We start from the raw sequence: 25085 nt of genomic DNA, 5'->3' as shown, positions 1-25085 counted from the left end.
AAATACTTATATGACTTATATGACATCTATCAGGCTCTCATGGACAGAAGACATAACAATGGTTGCCAAGAGATGAAAGAGGATGTGCCCTATCCCCAAATAAATAAACAAATGCAAAAAGGATTAGTATAAGATAGAGTTAAATGTTTTAAATATTAGCATAAACATGTGGCCATTATTTCAGGCCCTTCTAGCCTCTTTTAGAAATTTCCATTAAGCTAAGAATATCAACCATGAGTAAAAGAAAAAAAATCTTCTATAGAATCGCCTAACAAGGGGGTGAAGAGATTGCTCAGTGGTTAAGGGCACATATACTTCTCTTCTAGCAAAATTGAGTTCAGTTTCTAGCACCCACATCAGATGGCTCACAACCACCTATAACTTCAGCATCTCAGGCACCTGCACACACATGAACACTGATTAGTCAATTAATTAAAAATAAGTAAGTAGGGACTGGAGAGAGAGCCAAGGGATTAAGAACACTTGCTATTCTACCAGAGGATCTAAGTTCAATTCTCAACACCTATGTCAGGCAGCTCACAACTTCCTATAACTCCAGCTGGCTTCCAAAAGCACCTGCACAAGTGTGACATATGCTTGGGAAGACATATACACATAAATAAAAATAAAGCACTTAAAAATAGGGCAGTAAGTAAATAATTCAACAGCCTAAGAACAGTTTTTATCTACTCTATAATTGAGCAGTAAATTGAAAGAACAGATCTTTCTAACAGACGGAAGCCACACACCACACACATCCCCAGTGTATACTTACATGAATATACTTTTGTCATATATTTAAGACCTATAGTTTAAGACACAAACATATCTACATATAATGGTGCATGCATGTTATCCCCCCTAGTCTATAAAGGAAGCTGGAGAGAGAATTGCTTGGGTCCACATGTTAGAAGCTAGCCAAGATAACACAGCAAGACCTATTTCAGGGGGAACGCAAGCATATATGATGCAATATCGAAAGTGAATGTGAACGGAGTGAAGAAGAATTAACACCAAACCTTCACACACTCTCCCAAAATCTGAACCCAAGGAAATCCCTCCATACTTTCTCTGAGTGTTAAAATGAACTTGACTTAAGCAGTTTCCTTTTCCATTCTTTCTCTTTCCTAAATGTGAGCACCCTATATGGTCCAGGTTGGTAATGCTCCCATACAAGCCACACCACCACATCTAGCCTAAACATGATTTAAAAAAAAAAAAAGAGGGGGTGGGCTTCCTGAGTCCTGGGGCCTCTGCACATATAGCAGAGCTCTTCCTGGCAGATCAGCCTGTCCAGAGTCTGCCACCTTCCTGGTCCTGCCTCCACCCACGGGAGGAGACTACCTTGAGGTGCCCTGCTCAGAGCCTCCTGAGGACTGGGGACTGCTTTGCAGGGTGCCAGCATCCTGGTCCTGATACCACCCACTGGAAGAGGAGAGACATTGGAGTATTGGACCTGCTTTTACCCACAGGAAGAGAACCTTGGTCCAGTACCCACCAGGAGAGAGAGAAACCCCATCAGTACACACTGTAAGGAGGGATGGGTAGACAACAGTATAAGAACAGAGTCAACAACAGAAAGATCAATATGACACCACCAGAGTCTAGGGACTCCACACCACCAAGACCTGAACATCCCAACACAAATGAAGCAGAAGAGAATGACCCTAAAAACAACTTCATGAAGCTGATAGAGACCCTAAAACAAGAAATGAGAAAATCCTTTAAAGAAATGGAAGAAAAGAAAAGCCAAAAATTGCAATAAATAATCCAAACAGTGCAAGTATTGAAAACTGAAATAGAGACAATAAAAACAAAACAAACAAATACACACACACACAAAAAAAAAAAAAAAAAAACCAAAGTCTGATGGAATGCTGGAAATAGAAAATCTAGGTAAACAATCAGGAACTACAGATGCCAGCATAACCAACAGAATACAAGAGATGGAAGAGAGACTCTCAAGAATTGAAGATACGCTAGGAGAAATACATTCATCAACCAAAGACAATTTTAAGTCCAACAAATCCCTAACACAAAATATCCAGGAAATATGGGATACAGTGAAAAGGCCAAACCTAAGACTAATAGGTTTAGAAGAAGGTAAATAAACCCAACTCAACAGTGCAGAAAATATACTCAACAAAATCATAGGAGAAAACTTTCCCAACCTAAAGAAAGACATGCCAATGTAAGTACAAGAAGTTTACAGAACACCAAATAGAGTGGACCACAAAAAGTCCCCTCCACACATAATAATCAAAACACCAAACATACATAATGAAGAAAGAATATTAAGAGCAGCAAGGAAAAAGGCCAAGTAACATATAAAGGCAAACCTATCAGAATTACACCTGACTTCTCCATGGAAACTCTGAAGGCCAGAAGGTCCTGGATAGATATTCTACCAATGCTAAGAGACCACAGATGCCAGCCTAGACTACTATACCCAGCAAAGCTTTCATTATAGATGGAGAAACCACGATATTCCATGACAAAACCAGGTTTAAACAGTACATATCAACTAATTCAGCCCTACAGAAAGTTCTGGAAGGAAATTAACTACACCCATAAAAACATAGGCAATAAATAATCCCACTCTACCAACAGCCAAAAGAAAACTTGGGGGAAATCCATACACAATACCAACAACAACAACAAATTCAAAACAAACAAAAATACAGCCAATGGTCATTAATATCCCTCAATGTTAATGGTCTTAACCCACCTATAAAAAGACACAGGCTAACAGAATGGATACAAAGACAGAATCCATCCTTCTGCTGCATACAAGAAACATACCTCAACTTCAAAGACAGACACTACCTCAGAGTTAAGGGTTGGGAAAAGATTTCCCAATCAAATAGACCCAAGAAACAAGCAGGTATAGCAATCCTAATATCTAACAGATTAGACTTTAAGCTAAAATCAATCAAAAGAGATGAAGAAGGTCATGTCTTACTCATCATAGGAGAAACCCATCAAGGGGAAGTCTCAATTCTAAACATCTATGCCCCAAATACAAAGGCACCCACATTTGTAAAAGAAACATTACTAAAACTCAAATCACACATAAAACCTCACACACTTACAGTGGGAGACTTCAACATCCCACTCTCAACACTAGACAGGACCACAAGACAGAAACTTAACAAAGAAACAAAGGAACTAACAGAAGTTATGACCCAACTGGGCTTAATAGACATTTATAGAACATTCCATCCAAACACAAAAGAATACACCTTCTCAGTGCCACATGGAACCTTCTCTAAAATCAACCAACCACATACTCAGCAATATATAGCAACCCTTAATAGATACAAAAAAAAAAAAATTGGAATAACCCTCTGTATCTTATCAGACCACTGTAGTGAGATATTCACTTTGTCCCCATCTGTAGTACTGACCATGCCCACTGGGGGTGGAGACAGGGGTGGAAGTGACCTGGTGGGACTAAGTCCAAGGAAGAGCCCTGGAGTGCTCTCTTGCTGGCAGGATACAGACAGGAAAGCATCCTGAGGCATCCTTGGGACCAGGAACCTGCTGGTGTTTATCTATTTGGCCTATTTGTTTCTCCTGAACCTTATTAAACCATGATAGACCACCATGCTTTAAAGTTGGAATTCAACAACAACACAAATTGCAGAAACCCTACAAACTCATGGAAGTTGAACAATGAGCAATTGCACCATTTCTAGGTCAAGGAAGAAATAAAGAGAATAAAGATTTCCCAGAATTCATTGAGAATGAAGACACAACATACCCAAACTTATGGGACACATGGAAAGCAGTGCAAAGAGGAAAGTTCATAGCCCACATGAAGAAACTGGAGAATAGTCACACTAGAGAATTAACAGCACAACTCAAAGCTCTAGAACAAAAACAAGCAAACTCACCCTAGAGAAGTAGATGCCAGGAAATAATCAAACTGAAGGCTGAAATCAATAAAGTAGAAACCAGGGAAAACAATACAAAGATCAATGTAACAAAGAGTTGGTTCTTCAAGAAAATCAACAAGACAGACAAAACGTTACCCAAACTAACCAAAAGACAGAGAGAGAACATGCAAATTAACAAATTCAGAAGTAAAAAGGGGGCATAACAAAGGACACCGAGGAAATCCAGAGAATCTTCAGGTCATACTTTGAAAACCTGTACTCCACAAAATTCAAAAATTTAACGGAAATGGACAATTTTCTGGATAGATATCACTTACCAAAATTAAATCAAGAACAGATAAGCAATTTAAATAGATCTATAACCCCTAATGAAACAGAAGCAGTCATCAAAAGTCTCCCAACCAAAATAAACCCAGGGCCAGACTGTTTCAGTGCAGAATTCTACCAAAGGACAGCCAATACCAATACTCCTAAAAGTGTCCCACACAATAGAAGCAGGAGGGTCATTGACAAACTCTAAGAAGCTACCCAAGCCACACAAAGACACAACTAAGAAAGAGAAATTCAGACCAATGTCCCTCATGAACATTGATGCAAAAATACTCAATAAAATACTGACAAATCAAATCTAAGAACACATCAAAGAAATCATCCACCATGACCAAGTAGGCTTCATCCCAGGGATGCAGGATGGTTCAACATACAAAACTCCATCAATGTAATCCACCATATAAACAAACTGAAAAAGAAAAACCACATGATCATCTCACTAGATGCTGAAAAGCCTTTGACAAAATCCAACACCCCTTCATGATAAAGGTCTTGGAGAGATCAGGGATAACAGGAACATTCCTAAACATAATAAAAGCAATATACAGCAAACCAACAGCCAACATCAAACTAAATGGAGAGAAACTCAATGTGATTCCACTAAAATCAGGAACAGGACAAGGCTGCCCACTCTCTCCATATCTCTTCAATATTGTACTTGAAGTTCTAGCTAGAGCAATAAGACAACAAAAGGAAATCCAGGGGATACAAATTGGAAAGAAAAAAAGTCAAACTTTCACTATTTGCAGATGATATGATAGTTTACATAAGTGACCCAAAAAACTCTACCAGGGACCTCCTACAGCTGATAAACACCTTCAGCAAAGTGGTACAAGATTAACTCAAAAGAAAAAAAAAATCAGTAGCCCTATTATATGCAGATGATAAAGGGGCTGAGGGAAAAAAAAGAAATTTAAAAAAAAAAAGAAAAGAAATCAGAGAAACATCACCCTTTACAATAGCCACAAACAACATAAAGTATCTTGGGGTAACGCTAACCAAACAAGTGAAAGACCTATATAATAAGAACTTTGAGTCTTTAAAGAAAGAAATTAAAGAAGATACCAGAAAATGGAAAGATCTCCCATGCTCTTGAATAGGTAGGATCAACATAGTAAAAATGGCAATATTGCCAAAAGCAATTTATAGATTCAATGCAATCCCCATCAAAATCCCAGCTCAATTCTTCACAGACCTTGAAAGAACAATACTCAGCTATATATGAAAAAAAAAAAAAAAAAAAAAAAAACAAAAGATCCAGGATAGCCAAAACAACCCTGTACAATAAAAAAACTTCCAGTGGCATCACCATCCCTGACTTCAAGCTTTATTATAGAGCTATAGTCCTGAAAACAGCTTGGTATTGGCACAAAAATAGACAGGTAGACCAATGGAATCAAATTGAAAACCCTGATATTAACCCACATACCTACGAACACCTGATTTTTGACAAAACAGCTAAAATTATACAATGGAAAAAAGAAAGCATCTTCAACAAATAGTGCTGGCATAACTGGATGTTGGTGTGTAGAAGACTGCAGATAGATCCATATCTATCACCATGCATAAAACTTAAGTCCAAATGGATCAAAGACCTCAATATAAATCCAGCTGCACTGAATCTCTTAGAAGAGAAAGTGAGGGGTACCCTTGAACAAAACAAATTGGTACAGGAGACTGCTTCCTGAACATAACACCAGTATCACAGACACTGGGATCAACAATTAATAAATAGGACCTCCTGAAATTGTAAAGCTTCTGTAAGGCAAAAGACACAGTCAACAAGACAGAACGGCAGCCCACAGAATGGGAAAAGATACTCACCAACCCCACATCTGACAGAAGGTTGGTATCCAAAATATACAAAGAATTCAAGAAGCTAGTTACCAAAACACCAAATAACCCAATTTAAAAGTGGGGTAGAGAACTAAATAGAGAATTCTCAATAGCAGAATCTAAAATGGCTGAAAGATATTTAAGAAAGTGATCAACATCCTTAGCCATTAGGAAAATGCAAATCAAAAAAACTCTGAGATACCATCTTGCTTCTGTCAGAATGACTAAACACTAAAGACAGTTTATGCTGGAGAGGATGTGAAGAAAGGGGTACACTCCTCCACTGCTGGTGGGAGTGCAAACTTGTACAACCACTTTGGAAATCTGTACGGCGGTTCCTCAAGAAAATGTTAATCAATCTACCACAGGACCCAGCAATTCCACTCTTAGGCATATACCCAAAAAATGCACATTCATACAACAAGAACGTCTGTTCAACTATGTTCATAGCAGCATTATTTGTAATAGCCAGAACCTGGAAGCAACCTGGAGGCCCCTCAACTGAAGAATGGATGGAGAAAATGTAATACATTTACACAGTGGACTACTACTCAGCAGGAAAAAAAAAAAAAAAAAGGAATCTTGAAATTCCCAGGCAAATGGTTTGAACTAGAAGAAATCATCCTGAGTGATGTAACCCAGTCACAAAAAAAGACAAACACAGTATGTACTCACTCATATATGGTTTTTAGACATAGAACAAAGGATCACCAGCCTACAATCCACACCACCAGAAAATCTAGGAAACAATGAAGACCCTAAGAGAGACATACATGGTCCCTCACAGAAGGGGAAAGGGACAAGATCTGGGAGAGGGGAGAGGAAGTTAGGAGAAATAGAAGGGGAGAAGAGGAGGGGAGAGGAGGACATGAGGAGTCAGGGGAAGAATAGAGGAGAGCAAGAAAAAAGATGCCATGATAGAGGGAACCATTATAGATTTAAAGAGAAATCAGGCACTAGGGAAATGTCCAGAGATCTACAAGGATGAGTCTAACTAGGAATCTAAACAATAGTGAAGAGGCTAACTTAAATGCCCTTCCCTGATAATAAGATTAATGAGTACCTTATATGACATCTTAGAACCTTCATCCAGTATCTAATGGAAGCAGAAGCAGATACCCATAGCTAAACACTGAGCTGAACTCCTGGAATCCAGTTGCAGAGAGGGAGGAGTGATGAGCAAAGGAAAGGGATCAAGACTAGGCTGGAAAAACCCAAAGAAACAGTCTGATAGCTGAGAAGCCAGCATAGGACTGACTCAGACCCTCTGAATGTGGGTATTAGTTAGGAGGACTGGGCAGTCTATGGGCCCTTTGGTACTGGCTCAGTATTTATCCCTAGTATATGAATGGACTTTGGGAGCCTATCCCACATAGAGGGATACTCCCTCAGCCTAGACACATGGGGGAGAGCCTAGGCACTGCTCCAAATGATGTGACAGACTTTGAAGATCCCCCATGGAAGGCCTCACTCTCTCTGGAAGGCAGAAAGGGAATGGGATGGGGTTGGTTGTGGGGAGAACAGGGGAGGACTGGAGGGTGAGGGAACTGGGATTGACATGTAAAACAAGCTTGTTTCAAATTTAAATTAAAAATATAATCATAAAAAATGTTTTAAAAAGCAGAAAGAAATTAGAAAAACAGGAATTCTATAGACCAATATTTTAAAACACAAGGGACTGGAATGACAGCTCAGTAATTAAGAGCACTTACTGCTCTTGGACAGGAACTAGATTTGGTTCCTAGAACAGACAAATGGCTGGAAATCATTTGAAATTCCAATTCCAGGGGATCTATCTCCCTCTCCAGACTCTTCAGACATCAGGCATGCATGTGGTATGCAGACTTATACACAGGTAAGACATCCATTCACATTAAGTAAATAAATAAATCTCTTAAAAATTATTTTAATTAATTAACTATTCATGTGCATTGGTGTTTTGCTTGCATGTATGTCTGTTTAAGGGTGCCAGATCCCCTGGAACTGAAATTGCAGACAGTTGTGAGCTGCCATGTGGGTGCTGGGAATTGAACCAGGACCCTGGAAGAGCATCCAGGGTTCCTCGCTGCTAAGCCATCAAAAACTACCTGACAATATTCAACACAACATCTTTTCATGATTAAAACATTCTGAAAACCTGAAATTTCTTAGCATTCTCCAGCACAATTGGAGCCTTATGAAAACCCTACAGCTGAGATCAGACTTTCTGGGGAAAGGTGTTCTGTACTTCCAAGAATTAGCATCGACAGAACTATATGACACCCAAGCTGTAAGTGAGCTTCAACTTTCTTTCTAAGGCTGCTCTGATCCAAGTTTATAGCACAGAAGCAAAAACCAAGCAGCTTAGGGAATACTACAGAAACAGCCTCAGGTCAGAAGGTCCTTTTACTTTTTGTTTTATTTTCTCACTGTATAGCACATGCTGCCCATCAACTAAAGCCCAGCTCAGTGAACTGTCTTACCTCAGCTGAGCCTCACGGGCAGGTGACGGCACAGGATTTTACAGCACCCCAAGCTTATTACTGATATTCTGGGCCAGTGTCCTCTTGTGATAGTCTTTTTGTTTTACAATTTGCTGACTTTTATATGCTTTTTAATAATTTATTTAACTTTATGTGCACTGGTGTGAAGGTACCAGATCCCCTGGGATTGGAGTTACAGACAGTCATAAGCTGCCATGTGGGTGTTGGGAATTGAACCCGGGTCCTCTGGAAGAATAGCCAGTACTCTTATCCACTGAGTCACCTTTCCAGTCCCAAATTACTGACTTTTTTCTGCATACTTATCTAGTGATATTCTGGCAAATATTTAGGAGTAAGAATGGTAAGCTGGACATGCCTTTAGTCCCAGCACTCAGGAGGCAGAGGCAGGAGGATCTTAGTGAGTTTGAGACCAGCCTGGTTTACAGAACTAGTTCCAGGACAGTCAAAACTACACAAACAAAATTATAATAACTTAGTCATATGAAAGAATATAACTCAATGTGCTATCACCAACTTGTAAAAATGGATAATCATGTTTCTCTTTAGCTAGGAATGGTTAAACGTTTGCCTCACATGTATCAGACTTTGGATTTGGTCCCCAATACCACAGAGAAGGGAGGAACACACAGATAACACACACACACACACACACACACCAGTACTTTTCAGGTTAAGAGTGTGTCTCAATGGATAGAAACACTTGTTTCAAAAAGCTTGAATACCTAAGTTCAAATCTCATTGTCTACATCAAAAGTCAGGGATGGCTATGCTCAGGTGCATCCCCAGCACTGTGAGGGGCTGAGACAGGGGATTCGCTGTGGCTTGCTGGCTGCCAGACTAGCTCCAAGTCCAGTGAGACTCTAAGAAAGTAAGGCAGAAAGTGGTAAAACGGGACACCTAATATCCTCCTTGTGCCTCCACACACCTGTGTACAGGTGTGAGCACCCTCAAACATACACTACATACACACAAAAATAAAAGTTGTAAGCATTCCTCTCTTCATATTTGTATAAATGCAACAAGGCATGGCGATGCTATCCTCTGTAATCCAGCACTCAGGAGGCTGAAGCCAAAGGGTTGCTGATTTTGATGCCAGCCTGAACCACAGAAAGAGAGGAAAGGAGTTTTCACTTTAACTACCACTAAGTAAAAATGTGTTTTAAAACAAAAATAAAAACCAGACCTGTATTCAAGTTCCTTTCACAAGGTAGTCTTTATGTTTTGTGTTTTTGCTTCTCTCTCTCTCTCTCTCTCATATGTGTGTGCTCGTGCGCACTCACATGTACACATGTGGAACCCAGAGGGCAACCTCACCTGTTGTTTCTCAGGCACAATCTCCTTTTTCTAGAACCGCCTCTAACTGTCCTGGGACTCAAGAAGCAGGCTAGGATGGCTGACCAGTGAGCCCCAGGGATCCTCTTCTCTTGACCTCCCCCACAGTGCTAGGCTTACAAGCCTGTGCCAAGATGCCTGGCTTTTTTAAAACTGTGGCTCCTGAAATCACACTCTGGTCCCTTCAAGCACTTTACTGACAGCTGTCTCCTCAGCCCACAAAGTCTTATTTTAACTTGATTCATTAGTCATATCAATAAACAATGCCATTATTCATAAGTTTGCTCTAGAAATAATCAACTTCTTGCTACAGAAAGTTTAAAGTATAATTTTAACATATATGATAACATGATTGGTTGGTAATGGAAGCACACCTATTTAGTTCACAATTATATCTAATTTAATGCCAGAAATATTCAATTAAGTTGGGCGTTGGTGGCACATGCCTTTAATCCCAGCACTCAGGGAGGCAAAGGCAGGCAGATCTCTGTGAGTTTGAGGCCATCCTGATCTACAGAGCTAATTCCAGGACAGGCTCTAAAGCTACAAGGGAAACTCTGTCTGGAAAAACAAAGAAACAAAAAAACCCCAGAAATATTCAATTAAAACTGTACTGCTTGATTTTTCAATAAACACTATGCAATTTTTCTGAGCTCAAAGGACAATATTAACAATTATTAATAATAAATTAATAATAAAATGGTACATTCAGCAAATATAGTTACCTTATATGGAATGCCCATTAAAAAAAAAAAACAGAAAGAGAGAGAAGGAGAGTGATATGTGAACATATGTTGGCATATGTGAACATATGATGGTATATGCTAAAACAATACCAGAAGCACCAGTTAACATACAGCATATACAATTCATTTAGGACTGTTTTATACAACTTAGTATACTGTTCACTGCCAGAAGACTTATCTATTTGTATATCTAATGTTAACAGACAGAAATAGTTTTCAGTTCCTGCCACTCTCACTTCCCATGCATTCTTCTGGACACTTACTATATACTAATTCTTACATGTGCATTTTAGAATGGTTATCCTTTGTAGTAACTTAAATGCTTTTTTTTCTCTTCTCAAAATAATTTTCTTTCTTCTTCACTCTTTTTGGACATCCAGGATCCAAATACTACTCCTATTTAGAAGGCACCCTGATGGGGTAAAACTCTGACAGAAACGGTAACTACTTCTCACCAGATAAGACAAATAAGGTAGGTATGCCTTCTCTGGTTCTCTGGTGGTAACAGAGTAGGCGTATGATCTAGGCTGGGGGTCAGGTGTTTTTGTGCAGGATTCTGAATTTATTTATTTATTTTTGGTTTTTTGAGACAGGGTTTCTCTGTGTATCTTTGGAGCCTGTCCTGGCACTAGCTCTATAGATCAAGCTGGCCTGGAACACACAAAGATCCGCCTGCCTCTGCTTCCCAATTGCTGGGACAAAAGGTGTGTGGCAGGTTCTGAATCTTAAAATAATTCTAGCCAGGTATGGTGGCACAGATGAGGGCAGGAGCAGAAGGATTTCTGAGTCCAGGACTAATCTTGTATACATAATGAGTACCAAGTCAGGTAAGGTTACAGAGTTTAAAAAAAAAAAAAAAAGATAATTTAAAAATGTAGAGACAAAATTATTTTGGGGGATGAAGGAAGTAGACCAGGAATTTTCTGGCAGTGGTCCTGGCAGCATGCCACCAGCTATGGTACATGACGGGTCTCTTCTGTTCTCATCTAAGCTGGTTCTGTGGCTTTCTGATGGTTTTGTGAGCTCCTTGCTTCCTTTCCATAAACTCCATTCCTTCCACATCAATCAGAATCAGTATTGTTTGACTGATCAAGTGTGGGCTCAAGGAAGCTAAAACTCTCAATAGAGTCAACACAGACTTAAGTGTAGGGGGAGCAAAGCACCACTGAGAATATGAGAGATTGAGTTGGTCAATGTAATGAGGGAGTCCAGATTTCAAAGAGGCTCACAGAATTTAACATGAAGGTGGAATACTGAAAAGGGTTGTCTTAGTGTTTTGATTGCTGAGAAGAGACACAATAGCCACCACAACTCTTATAAGGAAGACATTTAACTGGTTTAGTTCATTACTACTATGGTGGGACATGGAAGCATGCAAGTTGACATGGTGCTGGAGAGGTAGCTGAGAGTTCTACATCTTGATCCACAGGCAACAGGAAGTGAAATGTGTCATTGGGCATAGCTTGAGCATAGGAAACCTCAAAGCCCACCCCCACAGTGACACACTTCCTTCAGCAAGGCCATACCTACTCCAACAAAGCCATACCTCCTAACAGTTGCACTCCCTATGGGGCCATTCTCTTTTAAACCACCACAAAGATGAACACAAACACAGCACAATTATTTGCTGTTTCACCTCCACTACATCCCAGGAAACCAAACACAAAAACCAAAAATAGTTTCTACAAAATGCTAAAAAGGAAGTCAACGTGGTGGTGCACTCCTTTAATCTCAGCACTCAGAAGGCAGAGGCAGGAGGATATCTGGGAGTTCAAGGCCATCCTTGTCTACACAGAAAATTCTAGGACAGCCTAGTCCACCCAGAGAGAAAAATGCTGAAAAGGAACAAAGTAGAAGCTAAAGTCACAAGAGTTAAAGAGTCTATGACTCAAGTGTGCTGGGCAAAGTTTATGTGGTCACTGAAATGACTACTGAAGTCATTTTGATGTTGGGATTTAGAGAGAAAGAAAAACTGACAAAGAAATGACAGTCTTAGATCAACAGAAGTAAGCTATAGAGACACTGGAAAAAATAACAATACAAAGAGTGACAGAAAATGGTTGAGGTGGGGTAAATATCAATGTTTTATATTATATGCAGAACCTAGGTTTGAACACATATTTACATATATGTGTTACAGAAAAACAGAAGGGAGACTATTTGGATAAGGCAAATAAATGGAGGACAGTAGAGGAAGAGCAAATATGAGCAAGATTCAATGATATACATATAAAAAGGTGATAAGGAAACCCAAGATTTTGTAAACTAGCTGAAAATTCAAAGTTTAAATTTTAAAATGAAGGAATGAAAAAGAATATTATGATGAAGATCAATAATTTTGAATTGAATTTCATTATGGCGATGCATAAATGTAATCCCAGAACTAGGGAGGCTGAGGCAGGAGGATTACAAGTTTCACATTAGCCTGTGCTGCACAGTAAATGCCTGGCTCAAAAACAATATTAAAAATGTTTTAATTGAAGCCAGGCGTTGGTGGGGCACACCTTTAATCCCAGCACTTGGGAGGCAGAGGCAGGTGGATCTCTGTGAGTTGGAGACCAGCCTTGTCTACAAGAGCTAGTTCCAAGGCAGGCTCCAAAGCCACAGAGAAACTGTTTCAAACAAACAAGCAAACAAACAAACAAAAAGTTTTAATTGGGCCAGGCTGTGGTGGTGCACACCTTTTGTTCAGCATTTGGGAGGCAGAGACAAGCAGATCTCTGTGAGTTCAAGACCGGCCTGGTCTATAGAGCGAGTGCTAGCACAGCCAGAGCTAAACAGTAAAACCCTGTCTTAGAAGAAAAAATGTTTTAATTGGAAATAAAATGACTAACTTATGGTCTTGAATTAAAGGAGACAGAGGAAGATGAATACCTTCCTTCAAGATGACCAGCAGTAGACCCCAGCCAGAAGACAATGCTAGAGATGAACGTTTTATAAAATGAGTATTTGTAAAGAAGTTTATTGATGTTAGAAAAAAATTATGAGGCTCCAAAGATTCCTTGAAAAGAGTTCAGGGTGGATGAGAAAACAGAGTGACAAAAGGTAGAGAATGGAAGATAGGAAAAGAGGTTGGCCAGAGATAGCCAAAACTAAGATGGAAGTTCAGCAGCTTGCTCTTTCCCTGTGAATTCCAGGTTTGAAAACATCCCCAACATTTGCCCAGTTCGCTTTTAGGAACCATTGGCTCTTGGGTGTTTCTTTCCTTCCCCTTTTTAATTGATGTGATGTCTCTATGGGTGTTAACTTTTGCCAACAACGCCTGGGTGGTGAGGGATAAATAACTGGTGTTTTAAAGTTATAGGACTGCAGACTCAAGTACAGCTGTTCTCAAGGAACTGTTAAATGACCACTGCAAGAACCTCACACCTGACAGTCTTGACTTTTGAACAGATGCTAATGGACTACAGACCATGATACAGGAGGTACTGGAAAGCTGGGTTCTTGAAACGGGTACTGGAAAGCTGGGTTTATGTAGTGCTGACACCTTGCTTGGGTCACCAGGAAACATTGAAAGCCTGGCATTGCAGCTTTCATTGTATGTCTGTCTATCTCCTTAAAAAAAAAAAAAAAAAAAAGGAAAGAAAGGAAAGGAAAGGGGGAGGGGATGCCTGAGGCCTCCTGCCAATAGTCATACAGTGAGCTCCAGGGTTACACCAGAGCCTTAGCCAGAAACACTTAGCCAAACCATGTCCAGAAGCTATGTGAGGAAAGTGAAGTAACGAAGACGAGGCCTGTGTCTAATTTATTTGCTTCCAAAATTTTCATTGCTTAAATATTTATTGAGTTTGATTAGCTTTCCTTTCCATTACCATGCTCATCTGAATGTTTCACGTTTTTAATTTTATAAGTAATTTGAAGTTTGAAAAATTATTTTGTAGGTAGTAGTAAAAGGCCTGTCCTCACTAAAAAATGCACTGGGTTCTACCACTCCTGTTGTCCCCACATTAAGAGAAACGTGGTCCAAATGAGCTTAAGACAAACAGGGCTGGCTTCCATCTTGTCATAGTGTGCTATTTTACTGTAAACAGCTGTTATAAATTTGAAAGAAAAATTCTCATTTCTGAAAAAGTTATCAAGCCTAAAAACAGTGCGCAGCCCCAGACATGTCTATAAAAAGATGTCTGTCAACTGTATCTTATACTTTGGAGGAAAGCTTGTTGCAGTTTTCAACTCACTGGCAGCTATTTCCAAGGGATATTTTTTTTTAAAGTGTGGTGTAAAAACACAGTCATGAAATGTTAAAGGTCTTCTACAAACCAACTGATTTTTTTTCAAGGCTTAAATCACTCCCAAAAGTCAGTTTAACAGCTTTCTTTACATTCTCTACTATGAAATACAACAAAACCTTCCTTTAAAGGCTAAAACTCTATGATAATAATATGAAAGGTATTAAATGTCAAGAAAAGGCATAAAGCCAGGCAGTGGTAGTGGTGGTGCATGCCTTTAATCCCAGCACTTGGGAGGCAGAGGCAGGTGGATGTCTGTGAGTTCAAGGCCAGCCTGTTCTACAGAGTGAGTTCCAGAACAGGCTCCAAAGCTCCACAGAGAAAACCTGTCTCAAAAAACACACAAACAAAAACGCTCAAGAAAGGGTTTTGGAGAACTTCTAGACTGACAGACACATCCACGTATCAAGAAGATGATGCACCACAATTCTACTGGGGCTGCAGATCCTGGGTAAGCACCTTAGAGGCCTCCTCTTTGCGTCCTTAATAACACCTTTTATAATAGTCTAATAAACATAATCAGTGCTCCCATCAGTTCTGTGATTATAGCAAATTATCAAACTGAGAAGGGGGTAGTAGGAATGGGAACAGTTTTGTAGGGATAACACTTAACTAGTATAGTCTGCACTATTTCCAATAGTGTCAGAATTGAGTATATTGTAAACAACCACTGGTGTCCACAAAGAACTAGAAGGCTATTTGGTATAGAAAACCCAAAAGTACTGGGGAATAGAAAAAATTTTGGAGGGGAGGGATGGCAACCAAAATGTTAACAAAACTATAAAAGTATGTGTGATACTAGGCTAAAATCCAACTAGAGGGAATAAATGTTAAGTTTAATTCCAAAGGAAGAAATTAACGGTAGTCTACACAGAGAGCAATTATAACTAAATAGAAAGTCTAATTACCAAAGGGTGCAGGAAAGTTTGAAACAGGAACGCATCTGAGGTTTTTCTGATACAGAGATACCTGTGTATATATTCAAACACTTAACTGGGTGTTCAAAATCCTAACCTGCAGTAATCAAGGCAAGATAATAAGTCCCAAGAGAAGTATTTGCCATGAGAGCTGTTTAAAGTATGCAACAGAGAAGGTAAAGAAATGCCCTCAAGGTTAATTAACTGGAAAGTGTGTTACTGTCCTGCTTGACTCAAGTAATGCCAGCCTCTGTTCTAGACACACACTGTCTAAATACAGTCAAGGAACCAATCCTTGTCTGTGTGGAGGCAGAAGTGCTTAGTGATTCATATTTTATGAATAACTTTATCCAAAGAGAACACATCACCAAACACACAACCAAAAATATCATAAGTCAATCATCATCTAGTTTTCTACACTGTGCTTTTATATGAAATGTTTATTGAGGGTTAGATAAAGTTCAGTAGTAGAGCACTAGCCTAGCATGCTTGAGGTCCTGAGTTCAATCCTTAGCACTCACACACATACACAAAGTATTAATCATCCACTTATAGTAGATCCAATCTAATTTAAAAGATCGGCTATAATAAATCCTAATAAATCAATGCTAAAACTCAGCAGGGAGTAAATGATTCTGTAGAAATGCCTAGCAGCCTCCACCTCAACCTTGAGGATAGGCCCTAGAAACTCAGTTTGACTCATACTAGAGATCCAAGTATTCAACTTCAATCCCAGGAAATCTAGATTTACTAAACTAAAATCCTCTCTGTCAAGTCTGTTACCACCTGTCCTAGTTTGGTTTCTGTTGTGATAAAGACCATGACCAAAAGTGACATGGAGAGGAAAGGGTTTATTTGGTTACATATCTAGGGTCACAGTCCATTGAGAGACACTAAGGCAGGGCAGAGCTATGAAGGTAGGAATTGAACGCTGCAGAAACCATAGAGAAACACTGCTTACTGGCTTACTCCTCACGGTTTGCTCAGCCTGCTTTCTTATAGCATCCTGGACCACCTGGCCATGAGTGCACTACCACAGTGAGCTGGGCCCTCCCACATCAATCACCAATGAAGAAAGTGAACCCTGCCCACAGGCCAGTCTGGTGGAGGCAGTTTCTCAACTGAAGTTCCCTCTTCCCAAAGGATGCTAGCCTATGTCAAGTTGGCATAATAACTTGCCAGCCATAACATACTTAAAGGTATTTAATAAAGACCTTTAAAATCTTTCCTAAAATTTTATATAATAAAAAGTTCAGGGGCCAAGATAATTTGCATGCAACATATAGATGGGTAGACTCACTAATAATATCTGAACCCAAGACACCCAAAACTCATCCCATGCTTTGTGTTTCTCATCAAGCCCACAATTAAATTATGCTGTGTGAAATAATAAAATTTTCTCAGAGAGAATGGGGACATATGAGGAGGAGTGACCAATGGACACTACACTACCGTTACATAGGTACAAGCTCTGGTGTGCCACCACAGAGGAAGTGAATATAGCATGAGCTGTATATTCCAAACAGCTGAGAGGAAGGAGCCTGAGGTCACTGCAATAAATGGACCAGGACACAGACATAACTGACCTCTGAAGACAGGACCTGTACTGTGCTGTCCCAGTTTTAAACACTCCAACGGCTTCCACTTGATCTGATAGAGAGCTACCCTGTGGCCTGGTTTCAAGGAGAGATGCCTCTGCTGTATATCTCATTTCACATCCTCTCGCCCTCTCCTTCCCAGTCCAGCCACACTCGCCTGATTAGCTCCTCCGAGAAACCATTTTCCTTTCTGGCTTAGGGCTTTTATGAGTTTTGGTTTTGTTTTGCTTCAAGCCTTTGAATTTCAGCCAACTGCTTTTCAGCAGAGGGAAATGTCACCCTGAAAGCCCCTGAAGGAAGGAAAAATTACATCGGTGTTCCTCTGCTGTAGCCTTGAAGTTTTTGAACAATTTATTCCATATGTAATTAAATAATTACATAATTCTGTAATGGTTCTCTCAACAGTAAGTAATCACAAAGAGGACAAGGCCCACATCTGTTTATGTCTCACCAAGCAGTGTTAATACAGGAATCACATTTATAGAACTCTCACTACACGTGAAGTCCTTGCTACATGTTCTGTCAGTGAATGAAGCAGTTCTGCTACACTCATGTGACATGTGAAGAAACTAGAATATTGGGGTTCCCAGCTCATACGTTTGACTACGGGAGTTCATGTTCTGAGCTACTAACAAGTATTATTTACTAAGTGTAGTATGAAAATATAATACATGCCCAGGCTGGAGTGTTACTTGTAAGACTAAAAAATAAACCAGGCACTGGTGGCTCATACCTTTAATCTGGGCACTTGGGAGGAAGAGGCAGGTGGGTCTCTTTGAGTTTGAGGTTAGCCTAGTCTATAGAGTGAGTTCCAGGATAGCAAGGGCTACACAGAGAAACCTGTCTTGAAAAACAAAACAAAAAGGCTAACAGCCAGGTGGTGATGGTGCATGCCTTTAATCCCATCACTTGGGAGGCAGAGGAAAGTGTATCTCTGTGAGTTCGAGGCCAGTCTAGTCTACAAAGCAAGTTCTAGGACAGGCTCCAAAGCCACACAGAAGAAACTTGTCAAAAAAACACAACACAAAAAAAGAATACATATCCAGATAATCAACTTTTCAGCATGATACAAATAAATGAGCTAAGAGATATAGATGAAGAGGAATGTGTGTCAAGAGACTGAGGGGCTGAGGATGTGAGGCTCTTGATGGAGTGCTTGCCTAGAACTCATGAAGTCTGTGCTGGATTCCCCCGGCACTTCATAAACTAAAACTAAGGAAAGTGGAATGTGCCTGAAATATTAGCACTTGAAGGACAGAGGCAGGAGGATGAGACTGTCAAGGTCATCCTTGGCTATGCATCAAATTCAAGGTGGGCCCAGGCTATATAAGCCCCCCTCCCCCCTTCTCTCCACCCCCACTGAAGAGAAAGAGACATACTGACTGACTAAGAAAGTCTGCATTCTACATTTTATGACTTATCATTTCCCTGCCATATAAGAAGCTGGCTCCAAAGCTGGGAGTTGGTGCATACCTTTAATCCCAGCACTCGGGAGGCAGAGGCAGGCGATTTCTGTGAGTTCGAGTCCAGCCTGGTCTACAAGAGCTAGTTCCAGGACAGGCTTCAAAACCACAGAGAAACCCTGTCTTGAAAGACCAAAAAAAAAAAAAAAAAAAAAAAAAAAAAAAGGAGCTGGCTCCAAGGAGAGATGAGATGCAAGGAACCTTGTCTGAGCCAATCAGTGTTGACTGACAATGTAACAAAGAAACCCAAAGGTACTACTCAGATCAAATGAAACCAAAGATATTAGCTAACTATATGCAATGTGGAATTCTCAGCTGAAACCTATACTAGAAGAAACACAATAAACAGTAGTATTGACTACAGACAAAATGAAGACAGAAACATGTCATCTACTGTATGAAAGATGATAACCACCTTATGGCACACTATTCTCTACCATCAGTTATGCTAGCAATCTTCAAGTCCTGTCTTTAAATAAAAGAAATCTAAAGGGTATAGAAGGGGAAACTTTTAATTTTTCTCCTTTGTTTCGTGACCTAAAACAGTAAAAGCAGTTATTAAACGGCCTCAGAAATATGCACAAATGCTTCATGTATGACCAACAACTGTTTTGATCAACAACAGGACTTAGGTTTGTCTTTCTTATCCTCAGATTTCATGTCAAGCATATACCAGTAATCACTAGATCCTCAAATGCAAGGTGCTTTCCACCCTCAGAATTCTCATGCCAGGAATTGTGGGTGCTGGGAACACCATGGGGAATAAGAAGATACCATCCACTAGGAGTGAGGTACATACCTTTAATCCCTGCACTGGGGAGGCAGAGGCAGGCAGGTAGAGCTCTGCAAAGATCTCAGGGCTAGCCTGCTCTACATAGTGAGCTCTATGACAGTGGAACTACACAGAGTGACCCAGTCTCAAAAAGAAGAAAGGGGGAGGAGTCACCATCCTCAACACAATATAAACAGTATAATTTCTTTGCTTTTATATGTGGGGACTCTCAGACTCCTTAGGTTTAGCACCCAGGCTAAGATCAGATGGTTGTAGCTTGGGAAAGATACAAATTCAAGAATCCCTCCAAGTCTCACCTTTGTTAACCATACTATCCCACAGCCTTTAGTATGTAATCAACAGTGACCAAGAAAAAAATATGTACACACATGTACATTCATTTTTATTTCTCCATTTCCTGTATTTCAATTTGGATTTCTTTTTTTCAGTTTGTGTGTGTGTGTGTGTGTGTGTGTGTGTGTGTGTGTGTGTGTGTGTATTATATCTATATGCAACGATGTGCACATATGGAGACCCTGCCTTAATCTTTTCAGTCAGGTCGAGGTCTCTCCCTGAACCTGGAACTAGGCTGGTAGGCAGCAAGCCCCAGGGATCCTCCTGTCCCTGCCCCACCCCCACCCCCCAGCAGCAATGGCCTGCTTTTCTCATGGGCCCTGGGAAGCAAACTTAGGTCCTCTAGCTGGGCATTGGTGGCCCATGCCTTTAATCCCAGCACACAGGAGGCAGAGGCAAGTGGATCTCTGTGAGTTCGAGGTCAGATCAAGTTCCATGACAGACTCCAAAGCTACAGAGAAACTCTGTCTCAAACAAACAAACAAAAATACATAAATAAGTCTCCCTGCTTATGCAGCAAGAACTCTTGCCCATGCATTTCAATTTAGATTTATTAAATGTTTTGGTTTCAAGAATGGTACTGCTCAAAGAATTTTAAAAACCCAAACAACACAAACCACGTAAAACCTCCTCCAAAATTAAATTAAAGTCATTTCCCCAAGTATTGTTATTGGAGGGTACAAAATATCAAGTAAATAATTTAGTACAGACAAAAATAATAAATTTGAAAAGGAATATGTTAGAAAAACTGACACTCCTTCAAAAGCTCACTGGTCTGCCAAAAATTAGAATTCTACACCTAAGCAGGTGGTTTCTGGACAAGATTCTAATTACAAACAGAAGATCCTGCTAGAACTGTGTAAAATTCTCCAGGAGACATGAACAATGGGATTAAAAGATTCAATGAATTGACAACTACATCAGTTACCCTTGTAAACAAACAGAACAAACCAGAAGGAAAAAAAGTTCAAACAAAAACGCTGAGGAAACTTCAAAGAAATGATAAACTTCAAAGAGAATTTTTTCATATCACATTTCAAACATTCTTTCAGTACAAAAAAAATGACTTAAAATTAACTTGATTTTAGAATTTTAAATTCATTTGCTTTTTAGCGGGGGGGGGGGGGGAATTGGGGAAAAAGTAAATTACACTGTCCAAACACAAAATAATTACATCAACATATGTATACAGAAAGGTTTTTAAGTAAGTGAGAATCCCAAGCAATTCCTAATCTTAATTATCCACTTGACTAGACAGAAATACAGCGCTCCTCTCAATATGTCTCAGGGCTTTTCAGGGACAACTGTGTCTTGAGGGCATTAACTTAACCCATTTCAATCCATTGAATAGACTCAAAAATTTGACAGAACTGTAAAAGGTGAGGGCTCTTGAAGGAAGGCCCCTGGGGTGTGCCTTGGGGGTCTCATCTTGGCCCTGGCTCCTTCCTATTCCTCCTCTTTGCTTTTTGTTTTCCTTTCTGTCTGTTTTGTTTCCTATCTCCCTTACTAATGTCAGGGAGAAGGCAAAGCCAATGCCTTCCTCATCTTCCTACTCAATAAAGTTCTGACTTCGCCTAAGGTCTAAAGTTAACCTGCAAGCCCCACTTGCCCAAGGACAGAAAACTTCCTGGAATACTGGGGGTTGTTGTTTCTTGTAAGATAACAAGTCACTTCAATATTTTCACTTCAATAAACAAGGTTGATTGCCCCATCCGAACAGGATGTGCTTGATCAGAGGCTAGAGATTTTTTTACATAGGCAGGAAGTAGGTCAAGATGTATGCTTGCCCCCATTGGCCAAAGGTGGAAAGTACAGTGGCCTTGTGGGTCTGGCCTTTATATGTACCTAACTGACCTAATTCAGCGCCAATTCTCTGGGAATCCTGGATATAGACCTGGCAAGTGTCCACCTTCCTGGTCAGTATTTAACAAAGCTTGCTTCAGTTGGACAATCATGGGTTTGGTCTCAATGCTCAGGTTTAACACTCATTACTTTCCATCAAACAAGCATTAACTATACAATTTATTTTAAACTGAAAAATATGTTTGTTAACTAAAGAATCAGAAATTCATTCTCATTCTCTCTCCCTATCTGTATAGGTAAAAATCAGTCTGGGCATGGTGGCATACATACTCTGTTAATCACACTCTCAGGTCCAGAGTCATGTGGACCTCTTGAGTTCTAGGACCAATCAAGGGTACAAGGTAAGCTCCTGTCTCAAAATAAATAAAATAATATATTTTTCTTTAATTGTAAAACACTGGCAGTATACTCCAATGCTACCCTAAGCAAGTCTTAAAGAAAAAAAAACTGTATTTTTAATTTGTCTCCTAATTTTCTTTTTTCCTTTTTTTGGATGGGGGTGGGTTAATAAACAAGAACCTAATTAAACAAAAGTAAACTTTCTGAGTAAGATTTTTTTATCTGAAACGTTTTTTCATATATTATTTTGATCACATTCTTTCATCTCACCCAACGCCTCCCTAATCCTCCCCACCCCCTACTCACCAACTATCATTCTTTCTGTTAAAAAAAAAAAAAAAAGTGTGTGGGGGGGGGTTAGTACTTTTTTTAGAATGTACCTTTCACTTCTAAAGCAGTACCACAAAACCTTAATACCTTTATAGGGTTAAATCTATACTACAATCCCGGCTTCTGAGATTAATTTTACCATGCATAAATCTCAATTTCCAGTTATCAATGAACAGATCTCTGGCACGGTCTCATGTTTCCCTGATGGTTTCTGCGATCACCATGACGATGGACTAAACATCTCATGTAAATATTAGTTAACTTCTTTGTTCCAGACTGAGAGAGGAGGGTCCATAGGGTGTGTTGTGAAAACTCAAAAACTGCAACCAAGATGGAGCGTTACTTTCACTTCTGTATTGTAGGGCTTGCCTTATTTTTATTTGGCGGTGATTTTGCCAATTATCGTGTAGTTGCTGTTGGGTCACTAGATCCCATTTTAAGTCATGCTGCTGGGTTAGAAAACAACTCAAAGTGTCAACTTGCAGTTCAACGCCGATCATCAGTTTTTCGGGTGCCCTGAGGCCTCGCCGGTCTGGGCGGCCCCGACGGGCCCAGGCTGGGTTTTCTTTCCGCCCTTATTATAAAGTGGTTATTTGGGTATCTCTTCCTTTAAGCGAGGTTCTAGCGAGACCCGGGCGAGCACGGGCCAACATGACCTCGAGGCCATGCTCTGCCGCCTGGTGGATGAGGCAAGATGGAGGCGGCCAGCGCCTGGGGCCGCGCCGGGCCGGGCGGGGCGGGGCTACGGCGCGACCGCTGAGGATCCCCCCGGTTCCAGCGCCGGCTCGCGTCCACCTTGAGGCCGTCCTCCTGGTCCCCCCCAGCCCGGACCGCGGCCGGCGCCCGCAGAGGGCGTGGAGGCCCCAGGAACAAGGACGCCATTATGAACGTCCCCAGTGGCTGCCACCGCCGCAGCCCGCGCGGGCCTCAGAGGGGGAAGGGAGGGCGCGGCGGGCGGACGGGCGGGGCGGCGGGGCGGAGCCCACAGCGGGGACGCGGGCTGGCGCCGCTCCTCGGGCCACCGTCTGCCCACCGCCCCGGGGCTAAAGATGGAGGCCTGGCTGCGCCTGTCTCCGTGGTCCCCGTCAGAGCTCCTACCTGTACCTTCCCGGTCCTTTTCCTCCGCCATCTTGGTGCGGAGCCCGTCGCCCGGGAGATGGCCATCACAAACCCTGCGGGGCGCGCGAGCGGGGCCCGCTCCGCTTCCCCCCGGAACCGAGGCCCCGAGGCCCGGGCTCGTTAGGTCTAGGGAGTCATTTGTTAATAAAGTTCCTGCGCCCGCTTGCCCTTGCCGTGTTGTGACTGTGCTGAGAGCTAAAGCATTCCGCGCTCCCCTCGGAGGACGTGGCGTGTCTCGTTTATTTATTAGGAGTTTTGTTGATTTCTTTGTTGTTGGTTTTTTCTTGCGTACAGCCCGGTGCCCCGAGCCCGGATTCTCCCGGTCCCGTTCACAACCGTAAGCCGCGTGCTCGCTCCCCCGCTAGGCCCTGTGCGTCTCCTGGGTCACCCTCTAAGCGGAGCCACTGCGCAGCCCAGCCCAGGGAACTGGAGCGAAAAGGGACGTGGGCCGGCTGCGGGAGGAAGCCAGGCTTCTCTAAGGGATCGCGGGAGAGGACTCGCTGTAGGAAAACATGTGCAAAATAGGCGCAAAACACTGCGTCGTCAAGGCTGCAATTTCTGGTACAAAATAGTGTTCTCATAGCAACAAGTAAATTGCCGGTCTGTTCTCAGTATTACACACATTGATAGGTGATGGTGCAATTTGGCGTGACCTTCCAGTGAGAATTTCCATCTTATGTTCCTGAGAAATTTGTAGTGTTTTGTTATTTTATGGATAAACTCAATATATACTTGGGTATTTCCTTTTTAAAAAAATTTTTTTAATGTCTTAACAGTGTGGCTCAGATGACTAGTTTTAATCCGTAATGATATTTCAGGGCGCATGTGTACTCATTTTAAAATTTATCATAAAAATAACAACTAAATATTGAGGCTTTTAAAATGCAAGATATTAGTATTTAATTTGGGGGGGGGCAGGGTGAAGGTTTGGAGACAAGTTATCTTTGTGTAGCTTTGGAACCTGTCTTGGAACTAGCTCTTGTAGACCAGGCTAGTCTTGAACTCAGAGATCCACCTGCCTCTGCCTCCCTGTGCTGGGATTAAAGGCGTGCACCACCACTGCCTGGCTGTTTTAATTTTTTTATTACTGGTTTTTCATAAATGAACTTCTGTAATCACAGTGAATGAACCTTCAAAGCAGGGCAAGCAAGTGTGGAGAGGAAGAGAACCGACCATTTCTGCTCCCTAATTCTTTCTCCACCGATTCCTCAGGGGTCCCAGTCCTACAGCCTCTCAGAATGGTTTATATGCTTCTATTGTTTCTTTTTTGTGTTGTTGTTTGTTTTTCGAGACAGGGTTTCTCTGTAGTTTTGGAGGCAGTCTTGGAACTAACTAGCTCTAGGTCTTATACACCAGACTGGGCTCGAACTAACAGAGATCTGCCTGCCTCTGTCTCCCAAGTGCTGGAATTAAAGGCATGTGCCACCAACATCCCACATACTTGTTTCTACTACATAAATTTCTAGCCAAAAAAG

General features: G+C 41.1%; 1 protein-coding gene across 4 annotated transcripts in view; it reads right to left on the bottom strand.

Moving 5' to 3' along the window:
- The window catches only part of Efcab2 (EF-hand calcium binding domain 2), an 82538-nt gene extending 58624 nt beyond the window's left edge, over positions 1–23914 (bottom strand). For 3 of the 4 annotated variants that reach the window (XM_051186401.1, XM_051186402.1, XM_051186404.1), the window contains exon 1: positions 23590–23914. In XM_051186401.1, the coding sequence (XP_051042358.1) occupies positions 23590–23620 (31 nt within the window). In that variant the 5' untranslated portion in view covers positions 23621–23914. The remainder of the gene's footprint in view (positions 1–23589) is intronic. The other variant, XM_051186403.1, reaches the window with a different exon arrangement.
- Between the last annotated feature and the right edge of the window lie 1171 nt (positions 23915–25085).

This window comes from Phodopus roborovskii, unplaced genomic scaffold (assembly GCF_943737965.1).
Source record: "Phodopus roborovskii unplaced genomic scaffold, PHOROB, whole genome shotgun sequence".
Taxonomy (NCBI): domain Eukaryota; kingdom Metazoa; phylum Chordata; class Mammalia; order Rodentia; family Cricetidae; genus Phodopus; species Phodopus roborovskii.
The sequence above is the reverse complement of the archived record's forward strand: the minus strand, read 5'-3'. Positions and strand labels throughout refer to the sequence as shown.